The following is a 26761-nucleotide window of genomic DNA, read 5'->3' on the forward strand; positions in this document are numbered from 1 at the left end:
GAGTACAAGAATCGCCAGGCTCATTTTTGGTAATCTCTCTCTCTCTCTCTCTCTCTCTCTCTCTCTCTCTCTCTCTCTCTCTCTCTCCTTTCCATGCTCCCATTTCCCATCTTCACAGCTTGGATACTGGATGATATTATGTTCTTAGTGGTTCCCTCTCATTTTTCAGATTTTAATAAGTCCCTGGATTACTCACTTCAGAGACTGTACCTCTTTGTTCCTGTGTTTCTCTTTTGCTTTAATTGTACAGTGTTAATTTTGCTGGTGAGATTCTGTTTAATCTTGGTGATCACTTTTTCCTTTATGTCCTTGAATATATTTAATTAGCTATTTGAAAGTTTGGATAAACTATTTTAAATTCTGTTAATTACTAAATGCTGTGGCATTTTTGGGATCTAGCATTGTGCTGGGTAGTTTTATGTCACCCTTACACAAACTAAGGTCATCTGAGAGGCATGGTCCTCAATTAGGAAAATGCCTCCTTAAGCTTGGGCTGTAAACAAGCCTGTAGGAATTTTGTTAATTAGTAATTGATGGGGTAGGTCCAGCCCATTGTGGGTGGTACCATTTTGGGCTGGTGGCCCTGGGTTTTATAAGAACAAGGATTGAACAAGCCATGAAGAGCAAACCAGTAAGCAGCACGCCTCCAGCAGCATCCTTCGGCAGCATCTCTCCAGCAGCACCCCTCTGCAGCAGCTTCTGCCTTCAGATTTCCTTCCTTTTTCAGTTACTATCCTAACTTCAGTGAAGGACTACAGTGTGGAAGTGTCAGCCAAATAAACACGTTCCTCCCCAACTTGCTTTGGATCATAAGGTTTCATCATCATAATTTTTAACAAGGACAAACAGCTACGTTTTTCTTGACCATGGGCCACTTTCTCACATCTCTGCATGACTTGTAAACTTTTTTTTTTCCTGGATGTTGCTTATTGTGAATATGTTGAATCTCCATTCAACATATTATGTCACCATTGCTTAAATGGCAATTTTATTCTTAATGTGAGCCTGCTTCTGTTTTCCCACACACAGATGCCTGGCTGCCTCTTTTTATAACTGAAATGTTACCGGAATGTGACTTTCTCACTTATTTATGTGTTGTCTGTGGATTTTTCTGTAGTATAATCACAGACATGAGCACTTGACACATATGCTATATGTGTGCCTCGGTCTGTTCAGACTGCTTCAACCAAATACCATAGACTAGTTACAAACGACAGGAACACAATACTCACAGATGTATGCTGGACAGACCATTTCAGCCCAGGCACCAGCAGATCAGAGTCTACAATCACAGGGCTCTGATTCACAGATGGCACCTCTATGCTTAATTCTCTCATGGCAGTGAAGGGCCAGGAATTCGAGGTTTCTTTATGAGGGCAGTATTACCCCAGTACTATTTCCCAGAATCTCCATTTTAAATACTGCAGTGTGAGGGATTACATGTCAATATGACATGTGGGGAAAGGGACATAAGCACTGCCTAAAGTCATGGCTCAGAAATCTAAGCCATGTATAGTCCAGTTCTTTAAGACCCTTGCCAAACCTTGTTCTTGGTATTTATTCTCTTGAGAACTGTCTTTTCAAGCCCCAGACCCATTTTTGAATGGGTCATTTTTCTTTGATTGTTTGGTATTTTTACCTTCTTTTTATGTTATGCTTATTAACCTCTGTCTGATGTATATCTGATGTATATCTCCCCACTCCATGGGCTTCTACTTCACTCAACTGTTTCTTTAGCTGTGCAGACACCCTTTAGTTTTATGAGGTCCCACTTGTCAATTGTTAGCCTTAATTCGTGGGTAAATGGAGCCCTACTCAGAACGACCCTTCCTACCCTTATACCTTGTATGGTAATGCCTGTGTTTTCTTCTAACAGTTTTAGAATTCAGGTTTTAAATTCAGGTCTTTGATTCAATTGCAGCTAACTTTTATGTAGCATGATAGATACTAGTCTGATTTCATTCTTCTATATGTGAATATCAGTTTTCTCAGCGTGACTTATTGATGCTGCTGCCTTTTCTTCAGTGTTTGTTTTTGGCCTCTCTGTCTTTGTCAACTATCACATGACTAATGTATGATAAAGAGGCCAAAAAGACCATGTTTGGATCTTTTGTTTTGTCCATTGGTCTATATGTATGGTTTTGTGCTGGTACCAGAGTGCTTTATTACTATTGCTATTTATTACTATTCAAAATATTTATAATATTCTGAAATGTAGAAGGATAAATCCTCCTAGAACTGATATTTTGATTAGGATTGCTTTGGCTATCTGGATGGTTATGTATGAAGTTTTGAATGCCTTTTTTCCCCTCTTGAATACTGTTTTATGTATTTTGATTGGGGTTACATTGAATCCACAGATGGCTTTTGGTAATTTGTACATTTTTATTGTGTTGAGGTATGTTTCCCTCAGTCCAAGTCTCTTTAGGGTTTATCACGAAAGTATGTTGGATTTTCTTAATTTTCCCCAATTTTTATTTATATTTACTGACTTATATATGTTGAGTCATTCCAGCATTTCTAGGATAAAGTCAACTTGATCCTGCTTGGTTGATGATCTTTTTGATATGTGTGTCTGTATTCTAGTCACAATTATTTTATTGTGTTCCTCAGAGAAGTTGATCTGTAACCACAACAGATTTTGGGTTGTTTGTGGTTTTGTTTCATGTGTGTATGTGTGTGTGTGTGTGTGTGTGTGTGTGTGTGTGTGTGTGTGTGTTTTCATCATGAGATGTGATTTTTAAATCAGAGTCTTGCTTTTCTGGTGTGTTTAGGTATCTAGGGCTTGCTGTGTTGGAAGAATTGGGTTCTGATGATGCCAAATGGCCTTGGTTTCTGTTGCTTATGTTCTTGTACTTGCCTTTCGCCATCTGGTTATCTGTGGTGTTAGCTGGTCTTGCTTTCTCTCCTGGAAAACCAGCTCTTTCCAAGTGGAATTTGGGTATGGAAAGCTGTGTGACACAGGGTCAGATCCTGGGCACAGATGGAAACTGGAACCATCCTGTCCCTGGCTATTATTCCTTGATTCCTGTGTCCTGATGGCTCTGGACAGGTCCCTCTTGGGCCAGGAATTTGAGCATAAGTGGTGGTCTTACCTGTGCTCACAGGTGTGTCAGCACTCCTGGAAGACCAGCTCTCTCCTGGTGGGATTTGGGTATGGAGAGCTGTGGCACAGAGTCAGCTCAGGGGCACAAATGGAAACCAGAAGCTTGTGGGTCTTTCTTCTTCTTTCTTTCTTTCTTTCTTTCTTTCTTTCTTTCTTTCTTTCTTTCTTTCTTTCTTTCTTTCTTAAATGTAGGCACATAATTAAAATGTTCCTTGAAGAGTTGTTTTTAATGTATCCCAAAGATTTTGTTGTGTTTTTATTTTCATTTAATTCCATAAATTTAAGGAAATTGTATTGATTTCTCTTTTGGCCTGTTCATCATCCACTGGATTGTTTAAATTCCATGAGTTTTCATTTACTAGAAATTTGTTTGCTCTCAGTTTTAAGTTATAGTGGTCAAATAGAACACATGGAAATTATTTAATTTTTTTCTGAATGTAAGATTTGCTTTTGCATCCTACGACATAGTGTATTTTAGAGAAGCTTCCATGGGCTGCTGAATAGAATACATATTCTTTAGTGTTTAGGTGGAATAGCCTATACACATGTTAGGTCCATTTGATATAAAAAAAAAGTCTGAAATTTCTCATTTTTTTTTGTTCAGATCACATAACTATTTTAGAAAATGAGTTGTTGAATTACCTATTTCTATTGGGTTGGTATTAATATGTATTTAATTGCAGTATGCTTTTTGTGAATATGGTCCACCAGAGTTTGGAACATGCATGTTTAGTATTGTAGTGTTTTCTTGGTTAATTGTTGCCTGGATTAGGAATGAAATACCCTTCTTTGTCTCTTCTAGTTAGCTTTAGTTTGAAGTCTAATTTTGTCAGATATCTAAATAGCAACTCCTGTTTCCTTTTGGTCTCACTGCTTGGATTACTTTTTCCATTCTTTCAACTCAAAGTGGTTCCTAAAACTGAGTTTCCTATAACAGAAGCATGGATTTTGTTTCTTAATCTACTCTGTTAGCCTATATATTTTGATTGTACAACTGAGTCCATTGTTTTTTCAAGTTATTATTCAAATGTGTGTATACAGCAGTAATTTTGTTGGCTTTTCTGTTTCTTAGGCATGCTTTGTATTTCATTAATTATAGCTTCATTTGTTTTCTTTTTAGTCTCTTTGTCATGTGTATCCTTCTCTTAAGTCTTAAGTACTGCTTCCAGTATTTTTGTAGGATTGTTTTGGTAGACATGAAGTGTTTAGGCTGTTTGTATCAAGAAAAGCATTTTCCCCCTCATGTAACCATCAGGTTACACAGTTTTACTAGGTGCAGTAGATGAGGCTGGCCCTCATGGTCTTTTAGATTTTTGGAATACATTCCTTCAGGTTCTCCAGGCTTACAAAGCTTCCATAAAAAAAAATAAGCTGTTATTCTGGTGGGTTTTTATTTCTATGTGTCTTTTTTTCCCTCTTGTACACTCGTTTGTATATTTAGTGTTTTATATGTGATATCTCATGAGTAGTTTCTTTTCTGGTCTTCTCTCTTTGATGTTCTGTATGCTTCTTATAGCTGTAAAGATGTGTCCTTCCTTAAAGTTTACTTTTATATTCTTGAGATCTGGTCTATGTCATTGACTTAGGGTTATTCTTTTTCATCTATCTCTTTAATTAAATGTGGTCTTATCATAATATCCTACAGTTCCTGAATGTTCTTTTTATGTTTAATTTTCTTCATGATCTTTACTTGTGTAGTCAGTTCTTCAAGAACTGATATTTTATCTTCTACTAAAACCATTCTATTTGTAAGTCTTGCCTCTGAGTTTTCCAATTCTGTCTTCAATGCTTCTGTCTCTTTACTGAATTTTGTTTCCAAATCCTAGATTGCTGTCATCATCTCATTCAGCCTTATTTTTGTTTTCTTGAGCAGTACTCACAATTCTTTTGTTTATGTTCATTCTAAGTTCATTGTGCTGTTTTTGTCTTCTTTAAACTCCTTGGATTCGTCAACAAAGTCTATGGTTGTTCTGTGAAGATCTGTTTCCTGGGGTTCTTATTAGAGAACATTTCTAAATGACTGGTAGATTTTGGAGGGTACAAACTGTTTTGTCCTTTCATATCTTGTTTTTCCAATGATTCTTGTGTATGTGGACTTCATTCTTGTTAGTTTTATGTTTGTTATGGACATAGCAGACTGGGATGCACACAGGATGTGTGTTCTATCCCAAGCCTGGAAGTGAGAAGGCTGTGAGAAGGGTTCCCCAGATTGAGCTGGAGCACTGCATGTTGGACTGGGATCCATCTGAGGACTGAGGTGAATTCCGGTGGTTTGTGAACTCACCCAGGCTAGACCTAGAAGGTAGCTTTAGAGTGGGTTGTATGGGATAAAGTCTATAAGATAGAGGTTACTGGGCAGGTGTACCTGATGTGCATCCTGGCCCAAACCTGTAGCTTGGGAGAGTATGGACAGGACTCCTTAGAAAGGGCCAAAGCGCTGTATATGGGACCAGGGCTCCATCTGAGGATTGGTGTTGAGTGCAGGAGGCCTGGGGGTAAGAGAGAAGACTCACCAGGTAAGGTTGGGCACAGAGTGTTTTGGCACAGTTGGAAATAAAAGATGGCTAGAGCGTGGGACCACTGGATAAATCTACCTCCCCTTTATATGACAGAGTTCTCCAAACATTTTCATGTTAATTATGACCAATGCCCCTATCACTTCTCAGTCCAAACTAGAGTCGATGATAAGTAATTACATGCTCTGTGTTAGAGATTATAACTAAGGTAGACCCGTTTTTCAAGGAGCTCAGTAGAACAAAACACTCAACACATTTTATATTCCCTTTGAAATATGTCTCCGAAATCTGGAACATGAAGCAGAGCATACAAAATTTAAGATAAGAAACATAAAGACAGAAGTTTGGAATTACTCCCCCCCCCTTATCATCCTTACTTGGTGGTAGGAATTGGGAATAGAATTAAGAGAAAAACTGAAAACTTTGTATTTATAGAAAATAAATGTATTACAGTTAAGTCCAGGAAAGGTTAACTTTTTCCTAGACTTCTTTAATTACAAACTATTAAAAGTGTCTACATAGTAGTTTTTACTTTCTAGGTATCAGTGGTACCAGAAACAATCGCCTTCATTTTAAGACTTTTAGGGTTCCTTCTGAGGTCTGTGTATAGGAACAGTTGACTTCATTCAGGGACTTTACTTGTAAGGGTGCATATGGCTGTGGCTCCTTAAAGTAGTCACTTATATAAACCCTAAAGTCCCCTCTTAAGAATATTTAATAACAAAACCAACTTAGGATGCAAACAAGGCAACACAGAGTACAGCCTATTTTCTGTTTAAACAGCAAATAAGATTAGGATGAAGAATATATGGTAAAAGAAACCTTAATAGTAAGGATCAAGAATTGGCCAACACTTCCTGCCAAGTAAGCATTTTAGACTTTGCAGGTACAAGGTATCCTAACTATACAGGCTCACCACTGTTAGCAAAACTCAGCCACACACAACTCAGGAGTTGTGTTCTGATCAACTTTCTTTATAGAAACATGTTTTTTGTTTGTTTGCTTGTTTGTTTGTTTTAACCTTCCTGAGGCAGTAGTGGCTGCCACAGCCTGCACAGTGTTGGGCATTTGACAGTAGGGAATGAAGAAATGACAGACACACTTACAGAAAAGCTGGGGTCAGGTGAAATACATTCTACACATACAGCCAACATCCCTATTCCAAGACAGGGAAGGCCTTGCCATTTCCATGCGTCTAAAGCACTGGATTCTTTGACAACAATGCTCCCGACATGATTGCTCATTGAGACTGGGGTGCATTGTCCACAGATGGCATCACTAAAGAAAACAGGGAATAAAAAGGCCCAAATTTCAAATGGTTCTTTTGAAGCACTGGTTGTCAACTTGGAGGTTTGCAACCCTTTGGGGGATTGTATAACTACTTTTCACAGAGGTTGCATATCAGATATTTACATTATGACTAATAATACTACCAAAATTATAGTTATGAAGTAGCAGCAAAAATAATTTTGTCACCACAACATGAGGAATTGTATTAAATTATGAAAGCTGAGAAGCACTATTTTAAAGAATTGAGTTTAAAACAGCCTAATTAAATGCAGTAACATTCCTATCCACACAAGACGGAGCAGCAGAGAGGGGAGGGGAGCAAGAAAAACAGCAACAGAAAACCTGATAAGCAGGAACTTGTCGGGAGGGATTTGGTGGTTTGATGGGATAAAGGAGTAAGAGGAATAGAAGAATATAAACAAAGTATGTTATATATGTATAAACTGTAAAAGAATTTTAAAAAAGTTATGGGAATTCAGCCCAAGAATGACCCCTTGCTAATGTAAAATTTTATTCCATTTGGTTTTATAAAATTTTCAAGAGCTTGAACAAAAAGTTTGAATGTCCTGACCTTCCTGAGTGATTTCTCCAGCTTTGGCTGGTAAGGTTGTTTGTTGAGAACTTCACTTTCTTTCAAGGGATTAAGAGCTTCTACATGGCACAGAACCTTACAGTGAAAACTCCCTTTTCTTAACAGGTAAACGCAAGACGTGAAGAGTAGTAAAAGGGACTAGTGCTTGCCAAAGGGGCCTGAGAGGGAAGCCTGGTCAGCACCGTGTGGACAGCCCTGCACTGTTTTCCAAAGATGCTCTTGAAGTAGTCCTCATTAACACAGCTTGCCTTCACCTGCCAAAGCTCTTCATCATGGGCTGCATGAAGTCAAAGGAAACGTTCCCATTTCCTACCACATTGGACATTGACAAGCTGCATGAGAGCGAGGAGGCCTTTATTCCAGATGACAGCAGTCAATATAGGACACCTTCTCCAGATGAACAACAGCAAGTCCAGGAAGTAAAGAAACTCCCAGAGCCCGGTGCTGTGATCGGTACCCTGATCCTTGAATTCGCAGACCGTCTGGCCAGTGAAATTGTGGAGGATGCCTTGCAGCAGTGGGCATGTGAAAACATCCAATACTACAACATCCCATACATCGAGAGTGAGGGCTCAGACACCACCGTTAATTGATGATACTCAACTGTGCTCTGGATGTAGTCGGTGCTAGTTAAATACATAAGTTTTCAAATTCCCATGTCTATGATATTAATGTAGGGATGCTTATGAGGAAATATAATTTTAAGCAGTTCTACTATTTTATCATCAATGTATATCTGCTTGATCTCAAGTTTTGGTTACAGAAGATCTGGAAAGAGGTCTTGTACTACCCAGCCATTAGCTGTCTGTCATACCATGCTCTTCCTGGGGCAGGAATGACATCGCCAAAGAAAATATTAAATAGTGCCCAAGTTCCAAATGGTTATTTTAAAGGGTTGACTTTAAAATGACTATTTTGTTAATTTATGCCAAAAAACCAAAATAAAACAAAACAAAAGGCCCAGAACATGAAAGGGAATTTCCTTAGAATGTAAAAAAATCAAGGAGTAGAACTCCAGCCATAGTGATCCATAGCATGTCTGTTGTCAAAACCTATTGTGTCAGGGATTGCCCACTTCCTGACACTTATAACCTACCATTGGAGAGGTAAACCACCAGTGGAGAGGGCTGCCTTGAATGTCGTTCTCAGAAGGAAGTCTATTTTTGTAGATGTAAAGGGTAGCAACCACCCTCAGCCTCAGGGTCATGCCACAGCTGTTTCTGGATGATTTAAACTTTGCATGTTACAGCCATCTTTACAAGATAATTTATAGAAGTCATGATAGTTTATCACATTGAAATAAGAATCTCTTTGGTACCTTTTATTCAGTAAATCTTAGAAATGACAGAAGTTTAGTCTGCAAGGTGAAAATTTGAGCCTGGTTTTCATGGCTAACAATGTATAAAGCCTCACTGCAGTGCTGGTACAGGGGTAGATATGTACATGGTATGAGGACTTGCAATTCTCCTCCCAAAGGGACCACCTGTGTGGGAATTAGCAGTCACTCATGCTCCCAGAACACTCTTAGCCACATACTCTACTCCTGAATGGAGAACTTGTGTGGGTTTTAGCAGTCATGAATGCCCACAGAATACTTTTAGCCATATTATAGAAGTGTTATAAATTAGGCATTTAAAAAACTATCATATGCTTTATTTTTTTAAATCTTAACTGTTTAAAGCTCAACAGTAACAGATTTTGAACAAAGTCAATATAAGAGGACTGACTGAGTGTCGAGAATTATCACCAAGCTGTGCTAAACACCAAGTAAGAGGAAATGGGGCCCATCTATACCAGTCCTTCAAGGATACGATTTATCAGCATTCCTGAAATCCAAAGCCATTAAAGAAAGGCTTGTGATATCATTGTGAGCTAAATAGGTACTTGATTTTTATTCATAGTGAAAAATGCTGCCTCTAGTTTTATAGTAATACATTGAAACATAAGTCAAACTGTGTGAATTCTCCAAGTTTTAGGAGCAGAGAGGTTGTTAAAATTAGTGACAGCCATCATTCAGATACCCACTCATTCTCTTAGTTTCACTAAACCCTGGGAGTCACAGTGCTCTACCACACACAGTGCTCCATTACACTGGAGATTGGACAGCTCACAGAACTGCAAGCAACCACTCCTGCTCCTATGCCTTCCATTTAGTTCATGGAGCAGTGTAGTTTCCTATGTCTATACTGATGACTCAGGCAAAAGCCCCTAGGGCATGATGTTTCTCATTCAATTGGTTTCTCATAGGAAGATGCCTGTTGCAAATTATCTTGTTGTTGTTTGACAAATATAATTAAGTATATAAAATAATCTATATGTTGGTCAGAACATAAAGACAAAATCTACTCAGAGATATTGGCAAGTGGGTACGGGTTGAGCATTTCAACTTCAGGTTCTTCAGGTTTCTTCTCTGTCCAAGGGTTGAGCCTGCCCAGTCCACGTCTACCCAGATGTCTGCTCTCTGCTGCCCCTATGTTTCACAACTATAGTTTAAGCAACTATGATCAACAGTTTCATCATATATATATATATATATATATATATATATATATATATATATATATATATATATATATATACATATAGTTATCATTTTCTAAGAGACCTACTTTAAAATATATAACAACTGTACACACATAGTAAGTAGTGGATAAAACTGTGATAAAACAATTGAACAAACTTTATACCACATTGGATATTATCAGGATATAGTATAGTTTGGCCTTGATGAGAATTAGGAACGTTTCATGAGGAATCAGCCCTTTTTAATGGCTTTATATTCGAACAACTGAGTCTCATTTGTGGTCTTTCATTAAGGAGTAGAGGAGTGAGGAGAGTCCCATAAAACAGATCACTGAACAACTTGTTACCTGCTGGACAGAGACATGTGGAACATGTCTGAGGACACATGACCTCCCAGTGGCAACTGCAGAAGTAGAACATGTCCCGTTCCTTACTTAGACTCTCAAAATGCCAGTGTGTTTCACGGCCCCTCCCTGCTGTCTCTTTGGTATTGTTGCCTTTTGATGACAAGCCTTGGATGCTGGTGGAATCCTCCCATCGTAGTTGCCTTATCAGTTCTTTACAATCTACCTATGGTTATTATCACTTAAAGCACAATTTTGAAGGAGACAAATATGATTATCTTAAGCCCAAAGGAATTTGTATCAAGCTGTCTCAAGCATTAGAAGTAAATGTACAAAATCCCATGATATGCAGAGCCTACTTAATCAGCATTGGCATTTGGGACCGAGGACACTTCTGAATTACATTATTTTGGAAACCAGGAGTTAGATATGATAAATAATGTAAAAAAACCCAAAAAACAAAAAACCAAAAAACAGTAATGTACCATAGAGCATCTATGTGAAATGACCCAGGTATTTCTTCCTTGGAGCCATAAACACTAGCTCTAAAGAATTAGCTACCACTTTAGTCCCAAAACTCAAGTTTTGTTGGCAAACTTCCTTCGCTGTAGGAGTTAACATTGAAGTGGTATTTTTTTCCCAGATATTTTTGTGAAAATGGTTTTGTTGTTTGTTTGTTTTGGGTTTTTTGTAACTATAATAAAAGTCTAATTGCAATTTTCTCTCAGTCCTCATTTAATTGAAACAAATAACTTTTTGGTGTGGTCCACTGATGTTTCACATAAAGATTCTATTCTGTATTGCTAAAATGTACAAAATGAATGAATGTGTATCTGTACTGATAAACTCTTGGGTTATTTTTTCATCATTTTTTATTAGATATTTCCTCTATATTATATATTTACATTTCATATATCCTCATTTCCCCTCCAACCTCTCCCCACTCCCAGCCCCCCTACCTCTGCTCACTAACTCTTGCTTCCCTGGCATTCCCCCCTACACTGGAGCATACAGCCTTCACAAGGCCAAGGCCCCTCTATTCTCATTGATGACCCACAAGGCCATCCTCTGCTACATATGCGGCTGAAGCCTTGAGTCCTTCCTTGTGTACTCTTTGGTTGGTGGTTTAGTCTCTGGGAGCTCTGGGGTTGCTGGTTGGTTCATATTGTTGTTCCTCCTATGGGGCTACAAACCCCTTTACCTCCTTGGGTCCTTTCTCTAGCTCCTCCATTGGGGACCCTGGGTCTAATCTAGGAATGTTAGAACTAAATGTAAAACATGGTCAATACCATGGTATTATTTCAGACATGTTCTTAATGTTTGAAGGAAACATCCTTTATGACAAGTACATTAGGAGTTGAGAACATTTAAAAGCAATACCCTCTGGGATGGGGCCGCCTCTGGGAGAACAAGGTTAGGGGTGCAGGCACAAGCCCACTGCTCCTTTCTGTTCTGTTCTTATCTCTCTTAGTTTCTGGGAGGCTGGGATAAAAAAGAAATTATAACAAGTTAAATTATTCTGACTTAGAAATGTAAGGTCTTCAGTCTGGAATTCTCTGATGTTTCTTGCATACCTTAAAAAAAGTTCTGTCAGGGGCTGGAGAGATGGCTCAGTAGTTTAGAGCTCTGGCTACTCTTCCAGAGGACCTGAGTTCAGTTCCCTGCAGAAACAAGGCAACTCATAATCATCTTTAACTCCAAGGTCAGGGTACCCAGTGTTCTCTTATGGCTCTGCAGGCAGATGGTGCAGATGTACACATGTAGGCAAAATATGCATGTACATAAAAATACTTGGGAAATTCTGTCAAATTCCAATTACTAAAGATATTTATATTTTAAACTGCTTTACTTATCACATAGATGTTTGATAAAATTTATAAAAAGCAGAATATGTCTGTCTTAGTGACTGGGGTTTCTTAATTCCTCATTTTTTTCCACTTTAGCAAATATTGCAAATAACAAGACTAGTCAAGTCCTGGTAACTTGGGAAGGGCTGAGGAGTAATTACTTAGCGTTCTGCACACAGAACTTGATACAACCTTTTTCCTTTTTACATGAGATTTTTCATGTTTACAAAGTAGTTCTTCTGCTACAGTATTGTTTTAAAATACATCCATATGTTTAAAAAAGGAAAATTTATAAGGCATCAACACACCCCCTCCAAATTTCAGGGTCTTTATTTTTGCTAATCTGTACATAATTTGGTTAATTAATATATAAATGAAGTCAAAGTTACCATTTTAATGAGAAATAAACTTGAGATTCTCTGGAGCTCTTGAGAATTTCTTATAAACCAGGAACCAACAAACCATTTCTGATGAAGACTGGAGTAGAAACTTAGACCCTTGAGGTGCTGTGGGTCATAAAGTCTGTGGCATGGCCACTCCAAGCAGCCACAGAGAAGCTCTGCTACGCAGCAGGAAGGTTCCATAAAATCTTGGTGTTTGGACTTCAGCTGTCATATCATGAAAAGTTTACAAACATTGGTGCTTAAACTTTGGGCAACCACTGTATCATGAAATATTAGTCTTTTCATTCCCTTCCCCATCATTTAAAAATGAGAAAACCATTTCCAGCTTGCAGGCTGCATGAAACTGGGCAAGATGCCAGGCCTAGCCTCTGTGCTATGAGGTGTTGACCTTTGCTCCAAAATAAACTTCAGAATTTCAAATCACTGCTTCCCAGAGATTTAAAGTAACCATTCAAGTCTTCATCCGTAACATCTTTTAGATTGGTTGGTTTCCATTTTGGAGTCTGGTCTTTGTCAATGAGAACTGTCAAAAGAAGGGAGAGACATCACCACATCTTTTTCTGCTAATACCAGATTTAATTACTGAACTAACAACTGTGTGTCACTAGGCATATTTTCCTATAGTACTTTTTTTTTCCTGCAAAGTTTATGCTCTTAATAAAACCGAATGAATTAATCTGGCAGCTCAAACATTCCTCTTCTATCTTCAGACAAGACTATAAATGAAATCTCCATGTTACAGACAACTAAACACAGTATTGGTGCAGGTGAGAAGGGAGGCAAAGGCCAGGCTTTTAACCAGGTTTTGAGAGGAAAGTTAATTACTTGAGGTAGAAGAAAGGAGATTTTATACATAATTCAATGTAGACGTGCCCTTCTATCAAATCCTCTAGTATAGATAGCTCTGAATTAAAACAACAACTACCAATAGACCACATCAGGTAATCACCAAATCTACTCCTATTTCAGTATAGACATCACTCAGGATAGCCACAATCTATCCCCCAGAGGATTCTAAGTGTGATTCAATCTATAAGCACTGAAAAAATAAAGAGAATGCCTATTCTCTGGTGTTAGTGCACTGCAGTTACACACATGCTGTTCCAGAGCCTGGATAAAGGGTATGCAAGAGCTCCACACTGCTCCTCACAAGTACACTTCAAAACAGTTAGGAAAGCATTGTATGGCAGCACAGCTCAGTCATGCCTAGCATATGTAACTTTAATGAAGGATGTGTGTGTGTGTGTGTGTGTGTGTGTGTGTGTGTGTGTGTGTGTGTGAGAGAGAGAGAGAGAGAGAGAGAGAGAGAGAGAGTTTGCTCTGTTGTTTGGTGGTGTGGCAATATAGAAATTAAATTTTGGGCCTCATGTACCCTGGGCAAGCATCCTGTCACTAAGATGGATTCCTGTCCTTAAATATACACATTCTATATACACTTAGAAAAACCCAAATTCAGTGTGGAGCATTAAGCATTTGGAGCAGTGATCTGGGATCCAAGGAGAAGGATGTCTTGTTGGCGAGAGAAGGCTTTATGCACAGTTAAATGTGGCTATTGGAGAAGTGTTTTGTTTACTTTTGTTTTGAGGCTGCTGTGGACTTACAGATATGCAGCCAGCTTTCTATGGGAGGCTGTGATGGTTTGTATATTCTTGGGCCAAGGAGTGGCACCATTTGGAGGCGTGGCCTTGTTAGAATAGGTGTGACCTGGTTGGAGGAGGTGTGTCACTGTGGGTGTGGGCTTAAGACCCTCACCCTAGTTGCCTGGAAGTCAGTCTTCCACTAGCAGCCTTTGGATGAAGACATAGAACTCTCAGCTCTGCCTATGCCATGCCTGCCTGGATACTGCCATGCTCTCACCTTGATGATAATGGACTGAACCTCTGAGCCTGTAAGCCAGCCCCAATTAAATGTTTTTATAAGACTTGCCTTGGTCATGGTGTCTGTTCACAGCAGTAAGACCCTAACTAAGACAGAGGCTGTACATTTGTCTGCTGTACATTTGTCTGCTGTGGGATTCTGAAGTACATCGGGAAATGGCAGATTTCCAACCTTCCAACCTAAAGCTTGTATTTCTTAGCCAGTGTCAACAAAAGACTAGTCCTGGGACATCTTTCCACAGAATCTCTTTCCCTTCGAGTGTCTGGCTGGTACTGTCTACCTCCTTGAGATTCCATTGAAGGACACAGGAGAGAGCACCAAGCAAATCTGCGTTGTGTTCCTGCGAGATGGGAAGTGCTGCCTGTGCAGGAAGCTCACTGCAGTAGGGCCAGAGCTTCAAACCCTTGGCTCTGCTAAGATAGTTCATTTTTTATCTTCTGTAGCCAGAGAGGACTTCATCTTAGATGTTAAAAGTAAGAATGTTTAACAACCATCTCCCTAATTTGCTAAATTATTTTATCTAATTTGCTGACATATTTTTTTATAGCTATCAAATTGCAACAAGAATACTAAACAGTTTTACCCAGAACAGATGTTGCTTTCTGAATAAGTCTATGCTGAAACAAGAAGCAACATTTTTGTCTCACGAAAAAAAAAAAAAAAAGTAGTTTGAGCCAGGTCTGGTGGGGCATGGCAGTAACCCCATCACTCAGAAAGCTGACCAGCCTGGCCTATTCAGTAAAACCTTGTCTTATGATAAAAGTTGTTTTTCAATTTTAGAAACAAAAGTAGCTTGAGAAGCAATTCCTCTGGGTTTTTGTTGTTGTTATTGTTGGTACTTTTTCTTTTTCTTTGGAAACAGGGTATCTTCATTATGTGGCTCTAGCTGGCCTAGAACATGCTAAGTGGACCAGGCTGGCCTGGAGCTCAGAGAGATCCTTATGGCTCTGCCTCCTGAGTGCTGGGATTAAAGGTGTGCACCACCACACCTCACAGGTACTTGCTTTTCAATTCAACATTCTAATGTTGACTGATTTCAACTTCTTTTTCCTTAAGTAACAGGATATTTATCTAAAATATCTAAAAATATTTTGTATCTGCAAAAGGACCATCACATAGTTAACAAATACTTTAGTAACAACTCTTAGGCAGTACAAGTCTCCTGAGAGCAGGGAACACAATTTTGACCTGCATGCATCAAAAACCCATAGGGAATTAGTAGAAATGATGCATACTGTTTTAATCATACAGCCACCTGCTTGGACTCAACCCCATGAGTCTTCCAAAATGACTGTACCCTATGGTCACTGATGTATCATGCTACAAATTATGAGAATTCTACAATAGGAATTTACCAAATATCAAGGTGTGGAAAACATAATCTTTTACTCAGAGAAACATTTCTGGGGTTAGAGAGTATCCAGGTCAGTAGTAGAGCAGGAGCCTACACACACACACACACACACAAGCACACATGCCTTGTACTCCATTAAAATGATTAATAAAAACAAGAAAACTGGTCAGGTTGGAGGCAGAGGCAGGAAGAGACATGAAAAATTTATGCAGAAGAAAATAACTCGCTTTAAATAAGGAACAATAGCTCTTTATAAACATAAACACTATTTATAAAAAGAATGTTTACAAATTTGCTAAAGAAAAACAACATATGCTTTTTTCTAAATTGCTGCCTTGAGATGAGCAGAAATGTAAAGAATAATGCCTCTTGTACTCTGCCAGGGATTCTAACTGTCTACACATCAAGGAGGTGGGTGGTGAGTTCAGACACTGCCCAGTCATACCAGAACAGTACAAAGGAAGGAGGAACATCTGAGAGCTTTCTGGTTCAGAATTGACACATCTTTTAAACACAGCAGGGCATGTTTACAAGTCACAAGATCCCATGAGCAGAAGGGCAGGGTCTGACACATGCATCAGAGAGCATCATCAGAGTGCATGGTACAGGGTGTGACACACACACATATCAGAGAATACTGCTGAGTCATGAATGTTGAGACATAGTTTTAGAGACACCTTCCCATGTTACACAGAGAGAGACAGAGACAGAGAGAATGTAAGCTTGCTGAAAGTGTAATTTGCACTAAAACATCCATTGAAGTTAACTGAGAATGTTCATAAATCTGCCTCCCGACAGTCAAGAAGTGCAGACACCTGTCACTTACCAGCTCGAACACCTTCATGAAAGTCATGACCTTCCTGAAAGAAAGTCAGAGTAGATGGCGTAAGTGTGGGCCCCTTGTTTCTGTGCTCTCTCCTCTTCCCACCTTGCCCTTTCGCCCCTATGACAACGCTGACCACAACACTCAAGAGTCTGGACCCCTCCAGATAGCTCCCTTCAGACCACCTCCAACTTCACTGGCTCCAGCAAGCCCACCGAGCACAACTTTGCTCCTCCTCAGGTCGGTGCATCCTGTGAATCTCCCCACCCGTGTGGCCTTTATGTTGTTCTTTTTCTAGCCATGCTCTTGAAGTCACTGAGATGGCCACTTGCTCTGTAAAATGTCCTCAACCTTCAAACCTTTATACTATTCCAGAAAATTCCCTACACTACTTGCATCCTTGGTTTCCTATTGGAAAATCTAGGAGTGTGAATATTTTTCATTTAAAATTTATGATTTATAATCATAAGTGTCAAACGGGCAAAGAAACCTGCCCATGGTCCATGATGTCTTCCTCATTCTCAAGGTGATGATTAAGTATTTCAACTTTCTCAACTTCTATTTTCACTCACTCTCTGCTTCTATTACTTTCAGGTAAGGGCTTAGCCTCCATTAGCAAAGGAGAATCTTTCTGACATGCTGTTTTTGCATCAAGATCCCTGCAGCTGATGTGGCCTCAAGTCTCATCTCCTTTTCAAAGATTAGAGGGAGGGACACCTTCTTTTTGAGGTCCAGTCATGCCTATATCCCAGTCCGCACCTCCTTTGCCCTTCCAAGAGCTCTTCTTGAAAAGGGGTTCCTCAGCTCTCTTCTGGTACCATCTCTGGAAGCTGCAGGACTAAGTGGCTGAGTACATACAGTTCAAATGCCTGGAACTATTCAATGCACAGGACCATGTTACCTTGGCATGTATTTTCCTTTCTGAAGTGGCCACATCAGTTCATAATGGGACGATCTTAACCTGTGTCCTAAGGGTGCAGCGATACACTAAGTGCTCAGTGAATGCTGTTGTCAGTTCACCTACAATCTTGTTTCTCTTTGGATAATTCCAGCCTTCATGCCCTGGTCTAATATCTCCTATCTTACAAATGAATCTCACAGTCTCCGCTTCTGTTTCTTTTTTGAAATTAAAAGCTGTTTACGTGTAATATCGTCATTTCTTCACAGTCCATTTGCTTCATCATTTATGGCTCTAATGGCTGCCTCTGCCACTCTGGAAGGGCTTGCGGAAACTCCCTAATTGATTATAAACTATCCTCTCAGTATTACCTTGTTTCTCATAGACTTGAGCAGGTTATATTTTCATTTTCATACAATTTTCATAATTTATTTCCTTTGTGATCCAAACATCACTCAGTAGTGTGCAGCTTAGTTTCCAAGATTCTGTATATTTTCTATCACAGTTGGTTATTAGTTTTATTCCACTGTGGTTAGAAAAAGCTTAAGGAATTACTTCAATTTTATTTGTTGAGACTTGTATTGGATCACAAAATATGGCCTACTTGGGGGGAAAATTCCATAGGCTACTGAAAAGAATGTGTTCTCTCTAGTGTGTGGGTTCAATATTCTGCAGATAGTAGGCCCATTTGATGTTTTTAGACACAATTTTTGGCTTTTTTTTTTTTAGGTGATATGTCCTTTGCTGAAAGTGGGGTAATAAGGCAAATTGCTACGAATGTGTTAGAGGGTGGTTGGCTTTAAGTCTAGTAGCATTTGTGAAGTTAGGTGCAGCAAGCTTGTTGAATGCATGTTTAGAGCTATGTCTTCTCAATGGATTGTTCCCTCAGGAGTATGATTCGACCTTCTTTGTAGCTTCTGATTAGTTTTAATTTAAAGTCTCAAATTAAAAGTCTGTTGTTTCCCGTTTGTGTGGAATAACTGGCTGCAGGCGCTCTTTCACTCTCACATCTCCACCTCTACTGGCAATGTTTATTTCTTGGAAGCAGCAAAAATGCTGGGTCCTGTTTGAAGTAGCGTCTGCTGTGTCTGTGGCTGGGGAGCTGAAATCACTGACATTCACCTATTGCTGACATGTGGGTACTGATCCCTGTGTACTGCTGATTTTGTGGTGTTTGTTTTCTTCATCCCTCTTTGAATAGCCACTGATTTAACATTAACGATTTTCCAGTTGCCTCCTGGCTATGCTTATCTTTCTCTTCTGTCTGAAGCAGTTCTTCCAGTTTCCTATGAAGGGCTGACTTGGTGGTCATAAATTACTCTCACCTGCTTCTATTGTATAGCTTGTTGTTTTTTGTCCTCAATTATGCAAGATTGTTTTGCTGGGTAAAACAATCTGGATTGACGCCTGTGGTTATCATTAGTCCAAACCTGTCTGATTTTTAAAGTCTACACTGCAAATTGAGCTGTTATTCTGAGAACCCACCCTTCATGAGATTGGTCCCCTCTTGCAGCTCTCACTAGCCTTTCTACTGTTTCATTCCTTTAGTGCTTTGACTGGAATATGATGTGGAAAACTTCTTTTTTGGTCATATTTGTGGTCTGTATGCCTCTCTTGCCTAGATGGCATCTTCCTAGGCTTGGAAATGCTTCTTTTGTGATTTTATTGATCATACTTTCTATACCTTTGATCTGCTTTCTTCTTTTTTGATGCCTATAATTTATAAATTTGGCCCATAGGTCCTGCATGTTCTTCATGATTTTTTTTAAAGACTGATCATTTTCTATGTGTAGGTGACCCAATTCTACCTTTTCTTCAGACCTTGATAATCTGTCTTCCATTTACTTATTATTCTATTCTGAATTTTACATGTTCTACGATGAATTTCCTAACTAGAAAATAACAATAATGTATATAAAATTCTTACCATACATGCTTGAGTTATCCGATATTCCATGGTCAGTACCTCTTGCAAGGTCTTTGAAGAGCCCTCCATGAGTTGCCTTAGTGTGATCTTTAGTGATGTCGGAGACATTTTATTAATTACCTTTGGAGAAAAAAAACATTCCTTGTTACCCAACTGCTTCTTTGCTATACATATCAAGCTATCTTAAGTTTCTATGTAGGGCATAGTAAAACCCACACGATAGAACTTTTTCATTTCTTTTTATTGGATAGTTTCTTTATTTACATTTCAAATGTTTTCCCCTTTCCAGGTCTCCCCTTCGGAACTCTCCTACCCCATCTCACCTCCCCTGCCTCTATGAGGGTGCCCCCCACTCATCTACCCACTTCCACTTTCTCGTCCTGGCATTCTCCTACACTGGGGCATTGAACACCCTTAGGCCCAAGGGCTTCTCTTCCCAACAAGTCCAACCTCTGCTACATATGTAGCCAGATTCATGAGTTCCTCCATGTGTACTCTTTGGTTGGTGGTCCATTCCCTGGGAGGCCCATTGACACTGTTGCTCCCCCCATGGGGTTGCAAACTCCCTCAGCTCCTTAAGTCCCTTCTCTTACTCCTCCATCAGGGACCTTGCACTTAGTCCAATGGTTGGCTGTGAGCTTCTACCTCTGTATTTGTCAGACTCTGGCAGAGCCTCTAAGGAGACAGCCATACAGGCTTCCATCAGCAAGTACTTCCCGGCATCCACAATAACGTCTGGGTTTGGCAAATATATATGGGATGAATCCTCAGGTGGGACGGTCTCTGGATGGCCTTTCCTTCAGTCTCTACTCCACACTTTGTCTCATATTTCCTCGTAAGGGTATTTTGTTCCCCCTTCTAAGAAACAGTGAAGCATCCATACTTTGGTTTTCCTTCTTCTTGGGCTTCATATAGTCTGTGAATTGTATCTTGGGTTTTCCGAACTTTTGGGCTAATATCCACTTATCATGAGTGCATACCATGTGTGCTCTTTTGTGACTTCACTCAGGAAGATATTTTCAAGTTCCATCCATTTGCCTAAGAATTTCATGAAGTCATTGTTTTTAATAGCTGAGTAGTAGTATTCCATTGTGAAAATGTACATTCCTGTTGAGGGACATCAGGGTTCTTTCCATCTTCTGGCTACTATAAATATGGTCGCTATGAACATAGTGGTGCATGTATCCTTATTACATGTTGGAGCATCTTCTGAGTGTATGCCAAGGACTGGTATAGCTGGGTCCTCAGGTAGTACTATGTCCAGTTTTCTGAGGAAGGGCCAGACTGATTTCCAGAGTGGTTGTACCAGCTTGCAGTCCCACCAGCAATGGAGGAGTGTTCCTCTTTCTCCATATTCTCGCCAGCATCTGCTGTCACATGAGTTTTTCATCTTAGCCATTCTGACTGGTGTGAGGTGGAATCTCAGGGTTGTTTTGATTTGCATTTCCCTGATGACTAAGGATGTTGAACATTTCTTTAGGTGCTTCTCAGCCATTTGAACTTCCTAAGTTGAGAATTCTCTGTTTAGCTCTATTCACCATTTTTAATAGGGTTATTTGATTCTCTGGAGTCTAACATCCTGAGTAGAACTTCGTTTATGTACCAAAGACTAATAGAAAATAATGCCTCAGTTTAGCCCTGCCAAAGCAGGAACTAAGTGTTCTAATGCACTACTGTACTGGTTGGCTTTGTGTGTCAACTTGACACAAGCTGGAGTTATCACAGAGAAAGGAGCTTCAGTTGAGGAAATGCCTCCATGACATCAGCTTTTCTCAATTAGTGATCAGGGGGGTAAGGTCCCTTGTGGGTGGGACCATCTCTGGACTGGTAGTCTTGGTTCTATAAGAAAGAAGCTGAGCAAGCCAGGAAAAGCAAGCCAGTAAAGAACATCCCTCCATGGCCTCTGCATCAGCTCCTGGTCCCTGACCTGCTTGAGTTCCAGTCCTGACTTCTTTCAGTGATGAACAGCAATGTGGAAATGTAAGCTGAATAAACCCTTTTCTCCCCAACTTCTTTCTTGGTCATGATGTTTGTGCAGGAAAAGAATCCATGATTAAGACAACTACAAAAGTAATTCAGGTCATCCCACAAATGGAATAAACTTATAATAATCAAATAAACATACATTCTTGTTTGCCTAGCATAAGCTAAGTAGAGATTACACTTAAGCAAAATACACACATATAAGGCTGCCATATTGACCCTTCAACTACACTGCCAAGAGACTTGTTTTGAATTTAAAGATCCTATCACACTACGACTGTAATCACCTGGCTCATACATGAGGCTATCACACAACTGCAATCTTCTTTATAACTGCACATACAGTTTTCAGCTTGATTGTTGACTGAATGGCTAAAAGGTTTAAGCTGAGTTCAAAGAATTTTCAATTCCATGTTTTTCTTTTTAGAATATTATTTGTTTTTTTTTTCAGTTTTGCATGCGCATTACTTTATTATAATCTACCAGCTATTTCCTTAACCTCCTCCCCCACTGAACATCCCTCTTTCCAACAAGGAACAAGCCTCCTTGTTAAGTTCATGTCTTTTTTTTTTTTTTTTTTTTGGTTTTTCGAGACAGGGTTTCTCTGTCTAGCCCTGGCTGTCCTGGAACTCACTTTGTAGACCAGGCTGGCCTCGAACTCAGAAATCCGCCTGCCTCTGCCTCCCGAGTGCTGGGATTAAAGGCGTGCGCCACCACGCCCGGCTTCATGTCTTTTTTTATGTGTGTGGTCCACTGCATTCATTTAGGGCTGCCTGCATGCAGAACATTGTAGGGATTAGGGCAGCTATTACTTGGGCAAGGCATTTTCCCAGTGGCTCCAGCACTGAGGAATATGACCCCCCTTTCTCCAATATTAACTATTAACTATTTCTCCAATAGCAACTATTAACTACCAATAGCTCTTCAAGGAGTGGTGGGGCCTCAGGAACTCCAAAACCCATGACAGAATGGTGATGGGCCCAATCTCATGTAAGTTTTTTTCAGGAAAAGTTCTGTGTTCTCTGTAACATCCTCCCGTCTATCCATGTAAGCTTGAGTAATGTGTACGAGAAAGTTTGGAAGGTAACAGTGGTCTACCTACAGCCACAGTGCTGGTGGAGAGAGGAAAACGATGAAGGCCATTGTGAAGCTGCATCTTTGAGGGATGCATTCTTCTGACCTAAGCCTTCAGGATAGTAGCTCATGTTCTGGTCCTGACTGCAGTCTGTTCCAGGTTCTTCGTTGATGGTTGCAGGCAGTGAGGCTGATGATACCATCACAGCAATCTGTACCATGTGCCACTTTAGTGGGCATACAAAAGGATCATTGTGCTGACATACCCTGTCTTTTCTTTAATGGGAACACACCCATGTTATCTCAGGTAAACATTATGCTAAAGTCACCTTTCCAGCAGCCTGAAGTATGCAAGCCAGCACCCATTCCTCAGCACCCCATTATAGTTTGCTGCTCACACGGTCCATTTTCAGTTTCATAAAATGGAAAAACAAAAAAACCCAAAAATACAAAACAAAAAGAACCTTTCTCTTTTTGTATGTCCTCTGTTGGCTATCAGGTAATCTAAAAAAAAGGCCACTTAAAGTCCCACTTATTCATACTTGTAACATTCTTGTAAATAATGGAAAAAAGTGTCATTTAAGAAGCTTGCTAACCTGATGTTTGATGACCTGTTAAAACACTTGACTGGTACTCACATACAACAGACCTCACTTAGGGGAGAATGAGTGTGGGGTATTGAACCTGGATCCCCTAAAGGAGCAACAAATGCTCTTAACTGCTGAGCCATTTCCCCAGCCTGTCAATGGGGAATGGATTAAGCACAGTTCCCACAGATTCGGGAAGTGCTTTAACATGCTTAATCCCGCTTCCTTCGAGCGGTGGTCAGATCATGTCTTGGATAAGGAAGCTGGGCCCTGGTGAGAATGGGTCCAAGTGAAAGCTGAAATCCAAACTCATGGTTTCCAGCTTCAAAGCCCACTTCCTTCTTCTGCACAAAGGAACAGCAGCAATACCACAGAGAAGTCCAAAGAAGACAACAGGAGGGGACATCACTCTCGGTATTAAATTGAGGTAACTAAAACTTGCCTGTAATTTTGCCAGTAAGGAGGAACACAACGATTGTAGCTTAAGAAGACTGTGACCTTAATTAAGAAGGGTCAAGGGGAAGGCTTTTAAATTTCCTCCACGCATTTAAGCTACTCTCCTGACTATCTTCCCCCTTGCCTTGTAATGAAGTCACTGGATTAGCATGCACTGAATCCGTGGACTGAGTAAAACGATGACTTCTCACTGTGGGGAAGATTCCATTCCATCAAGGGCATGGATAAGAGAAACAGTGAACAACAGCTCAATTGGGCCTCTTTACCTGAGAGTCCATGGGCTCAGACACCAATATCCCCAGCCTTTCAAACTGGTCTTTGAATCTACTGATTCTCCATCTTTCAGGTCTTCAAACTATACCAAAGTTTGTTTTAGTTCCCAGCTTATAGACATTAGAGTTATTAGCTTCCGTAATTATCAAAAGCAAGTGCCTTGGAATAAATCTCTTTCTAGGAACTAAATAGTTACATTATTCATACACATGTCTATCTAATGTTCTGTTTCTCTGAAAACAACTCATACACAATTTTAATTGTTTAGAACACATGCATAGTTAGACAGTTTTCACTTTAAATGAACAAAAATATGATTTACATATAATATTCACAATGATCAGGAAATGAGAGGTTAAGAAACTAATTGAAAGAAATAAATTTCCCCTGACTTGAAGGAAATTATTAAGTTAAGTCCTGCTTTTTACATTCTGAGACAGAGACTCACTGAGTTGCCTGCCTTGAACATCTCATGCATCAGCTTCCTGAATAGGTTTGACTGCAGGCCTGTGCATGCAGGCCAGGCCACCAAAGGAATGGTAGAGGATAAATGTCCTTGGATAATTCTGCTCTCCTCTGAAGAAAGTCCATGATATATTTCAAATCTACCTATATAAGGTAAACTTTCTAATCTTCTCCCAAGAAAACTGATGTCACTATTTTTAAATAATTTCTTTGAACTGATAAAATACACTATTCAGGAAAAAGTATAAATCAGAAAGACAGTAATGACCCTTGTAGATTTTACATTATTTAGTTTGGAGGGGGAGGATAAGTCATTTAATCATATGATACTGCAGAAATACTTTGATTTGAATAGTCAAAGCTTTTAAAATATCTGCAAGAAAAAGTACATGGGAATTTCAAGATAAATTATGCATCAATCTCACAGATAATGTAAAAACCCTAAGCAAATACCAGCAAATCAGACTCAGTAGTACACAGCACATATATTACATTATAACCAGCAGGCAGATAGGCATTGTGCTGGGGCTATGGTTAAAAGCTTATACTTGATCCATAAGTATGAGGCAGAGAGTTAGCTGGGAATGCTATGGACTTTTGAAACCTCAAAGTCCACACCAAGTGACACACTTTCTCCAACAAGGGCACACCTCTTAATCCTTTTCAAACAACTTCACCTACTCGAGATCAAGTATTCAAATATATGAGCCTACAGGAGCCATTCTCATTCAACCCAACATAGGCAACAATGAACGTTTTCAGAAGAAAGAACAGATAAATACTTTTGCATCCTGGGAGTAATGTCTATTCATTCCTTGGAACACAGAGAAAAAAAAGTTACTACAGGCTTTAGGTTAAAGCTCACTGATATAAAAAACCTTGCCTAACCCAAACACTGGGGTGAACAGAACTCTTATAGTAAACCATAATAACAGAGAAAAGGCTAAAATCATATGATCATCTCAACAGATGCAGAAAAAAATGATAAATAATGTTCAGAACAATAAAAATTATTTGTAGGTAACAAGGAAATATTGATAAAGAATGTCCACAAGATATGTGCGGCAATAGCAACTTCAGGGTTCTTAAAAGCTTTCCCCAGGATAGGAAGATGATGACATGGATAGCTCTCACCATTTTTACGAAGTAGAGCAGGTAGTATAAGCCAATGTAAGAAGATGGGTGTGTGGGTAGGGGGGGGAGGGTAGGAAAATGGAAAGAATGTCAGGGGAGATGATAGAAGTGAAGATGAAATTAAATACACAAAAATTCAAAGTCATCTGCAAAAATATAAATACTTCCTTAATGAGTTTAGACAAGTTCTAGATACAAGGTACAAAGTCTATATATAAATTATCTCAACAAACAAAAGATTGAGTTTTAAATGATACCACTTCAAAGGTATCAAAACCATCACTATCTAGTGATAAATATAATGAAAAATATACAGATGCAATTCTCTATAAAGAAAATTGCAATATCACTGAAATTAATATAGACCTAAATAAGTGGAAGAGCATTGCATGTACAGAAGAATACACACAAGCTTTCCTAATAGGAGACTGGAAAGGAGGTATGTGCCAGGTGCAGCGTGACTGTATGCCTAGGCCACAGTGTCAGTGTTGTCCTGAATCTGTACTGTGTTTCACTGACGTGTGCTGAGGGAATAGAAAGATACTGAGTGCCTCCAGCTGAGTTTGGGTTTCCCCATCCCTCCCTCCACATGCATCCATCCCTTTGTTTTCACGACATCTGAGTCTTGTGAGTCCTGATACTGCTCACCAAACTGACAGGAGTTCTTGGGGACTAAACATAAACATAACATGGACTTTCTCTTTGGAAGGTATCAAGGGTCCTGATGCCTTGGTATATACAACATATTTTATTATCTGAAAGTTTTCAAGAATAGCCAATAATTTAAAAGTGCCTAAAAGAACAAACAATAGGGGAGGGCAAAACCAACCTGGATTACTATTAAACTGTTTTGTTCATGTGGCGCCAGGAAGAAAAAGTCCCAGAAGATGATAAAGGAGAAAGATGTATGCAACGCATATCTTTTACTCAGACTTTTACTTAGTCTATTTAAACATCAATTATATGGTAAACATTAACAGGTACTTCACATGAAAAAATACCCATGTGGTCAATAAACATATGAAATGTCATTTGACTTCATTAATTATCATGGAAACGCAAATCAAAATCACAATGCAATATTATTTTATGTACTCCCAAATGACCAAAATGAAAAAGAAATGGTATCATATATTGCTAAGAGTGTGGAGCCAGCCAGTGCTCACATGTAATCAGAAACAACTATGCTGGAAGACTGTTTAGAATAATAAATATATATGTATACACAAGGTAGCTGTTTTTTGTAATGCTACTTACATTATGGTATACACCCAACAAATATATGAA

At 39.3% G+C, this 26761-nt stretch overlaps 2 protein-coding genes across 8 annotated transcripts in view; one reads left to right on the forward strand and one right to left on the reverse strand.

Moving 5' to 3' along the window:
- The window catches only part of C1H2orf88 (chromosome 1 C2orf88 homolog), a 40953-nt gene extending 30939 nt beyond the window's left edge, over positions 1-10014 (forward strand). For 6 of the 7 annotated variants that reach the window (XM_021169043.2, XM_021169060.2, XM_021169048.2 and 3 more), the window contains one exon: positions 7610-10014. In XM_021169043.2, the coding sequence (XP_021024702.1) occupies positions 7777-8097 (321 nt within the window). In that variant the 5' untranslated portion in view covers positions 7610-7776 and the 3' untranslated portion in view covers positions 8098-10014. The remainder of the gene's footprint in view (positions 1-7609) is intronic. The other variant, XM_021169038.2, reaches the window with a different exon arrangement.
- Positions 10015-12532: 2518 nt separating this feature from the next.
- The window catches only part of Hibch (3-hydroxyisobutyryl-CoA hydrolase), a 67198-nt gene continuing 52969 nt past the window's right edge, over positions 12533-26761 (reverse strand). The window contains exons 12-14 of the mRNA XM_021162482.2: positions 19503-19622; positions 16681-16714; positions 12533-13145 (exon numbers count right to left, since the gene is read on the reverse strand). Coding sequence (XP_021018141.1) covers positions 13030-13145; positions 16681-16714; positions 19503-19622 — 270 coding nt within the window. The 3' untranslated portion in view covers positions 12533-13029. The remainder of the gene's footprint in view (positions 13146-16680; positions 16715-19502; positions 19623-26761) is intronic.

This window comes from Mus caroli, chromosome 1 (assembly GCF_900094665.2).
Source record: "Mus caroli chromosome 1, CAROLI_EIJ_v1.1, whole genome shotgun sequence".
Classification (NCBI taxonomy): Eukaryota; Metazoa; Chordata; class Mammalia; order Rodentia; family Muridae; genus Mus; species Mus caroli.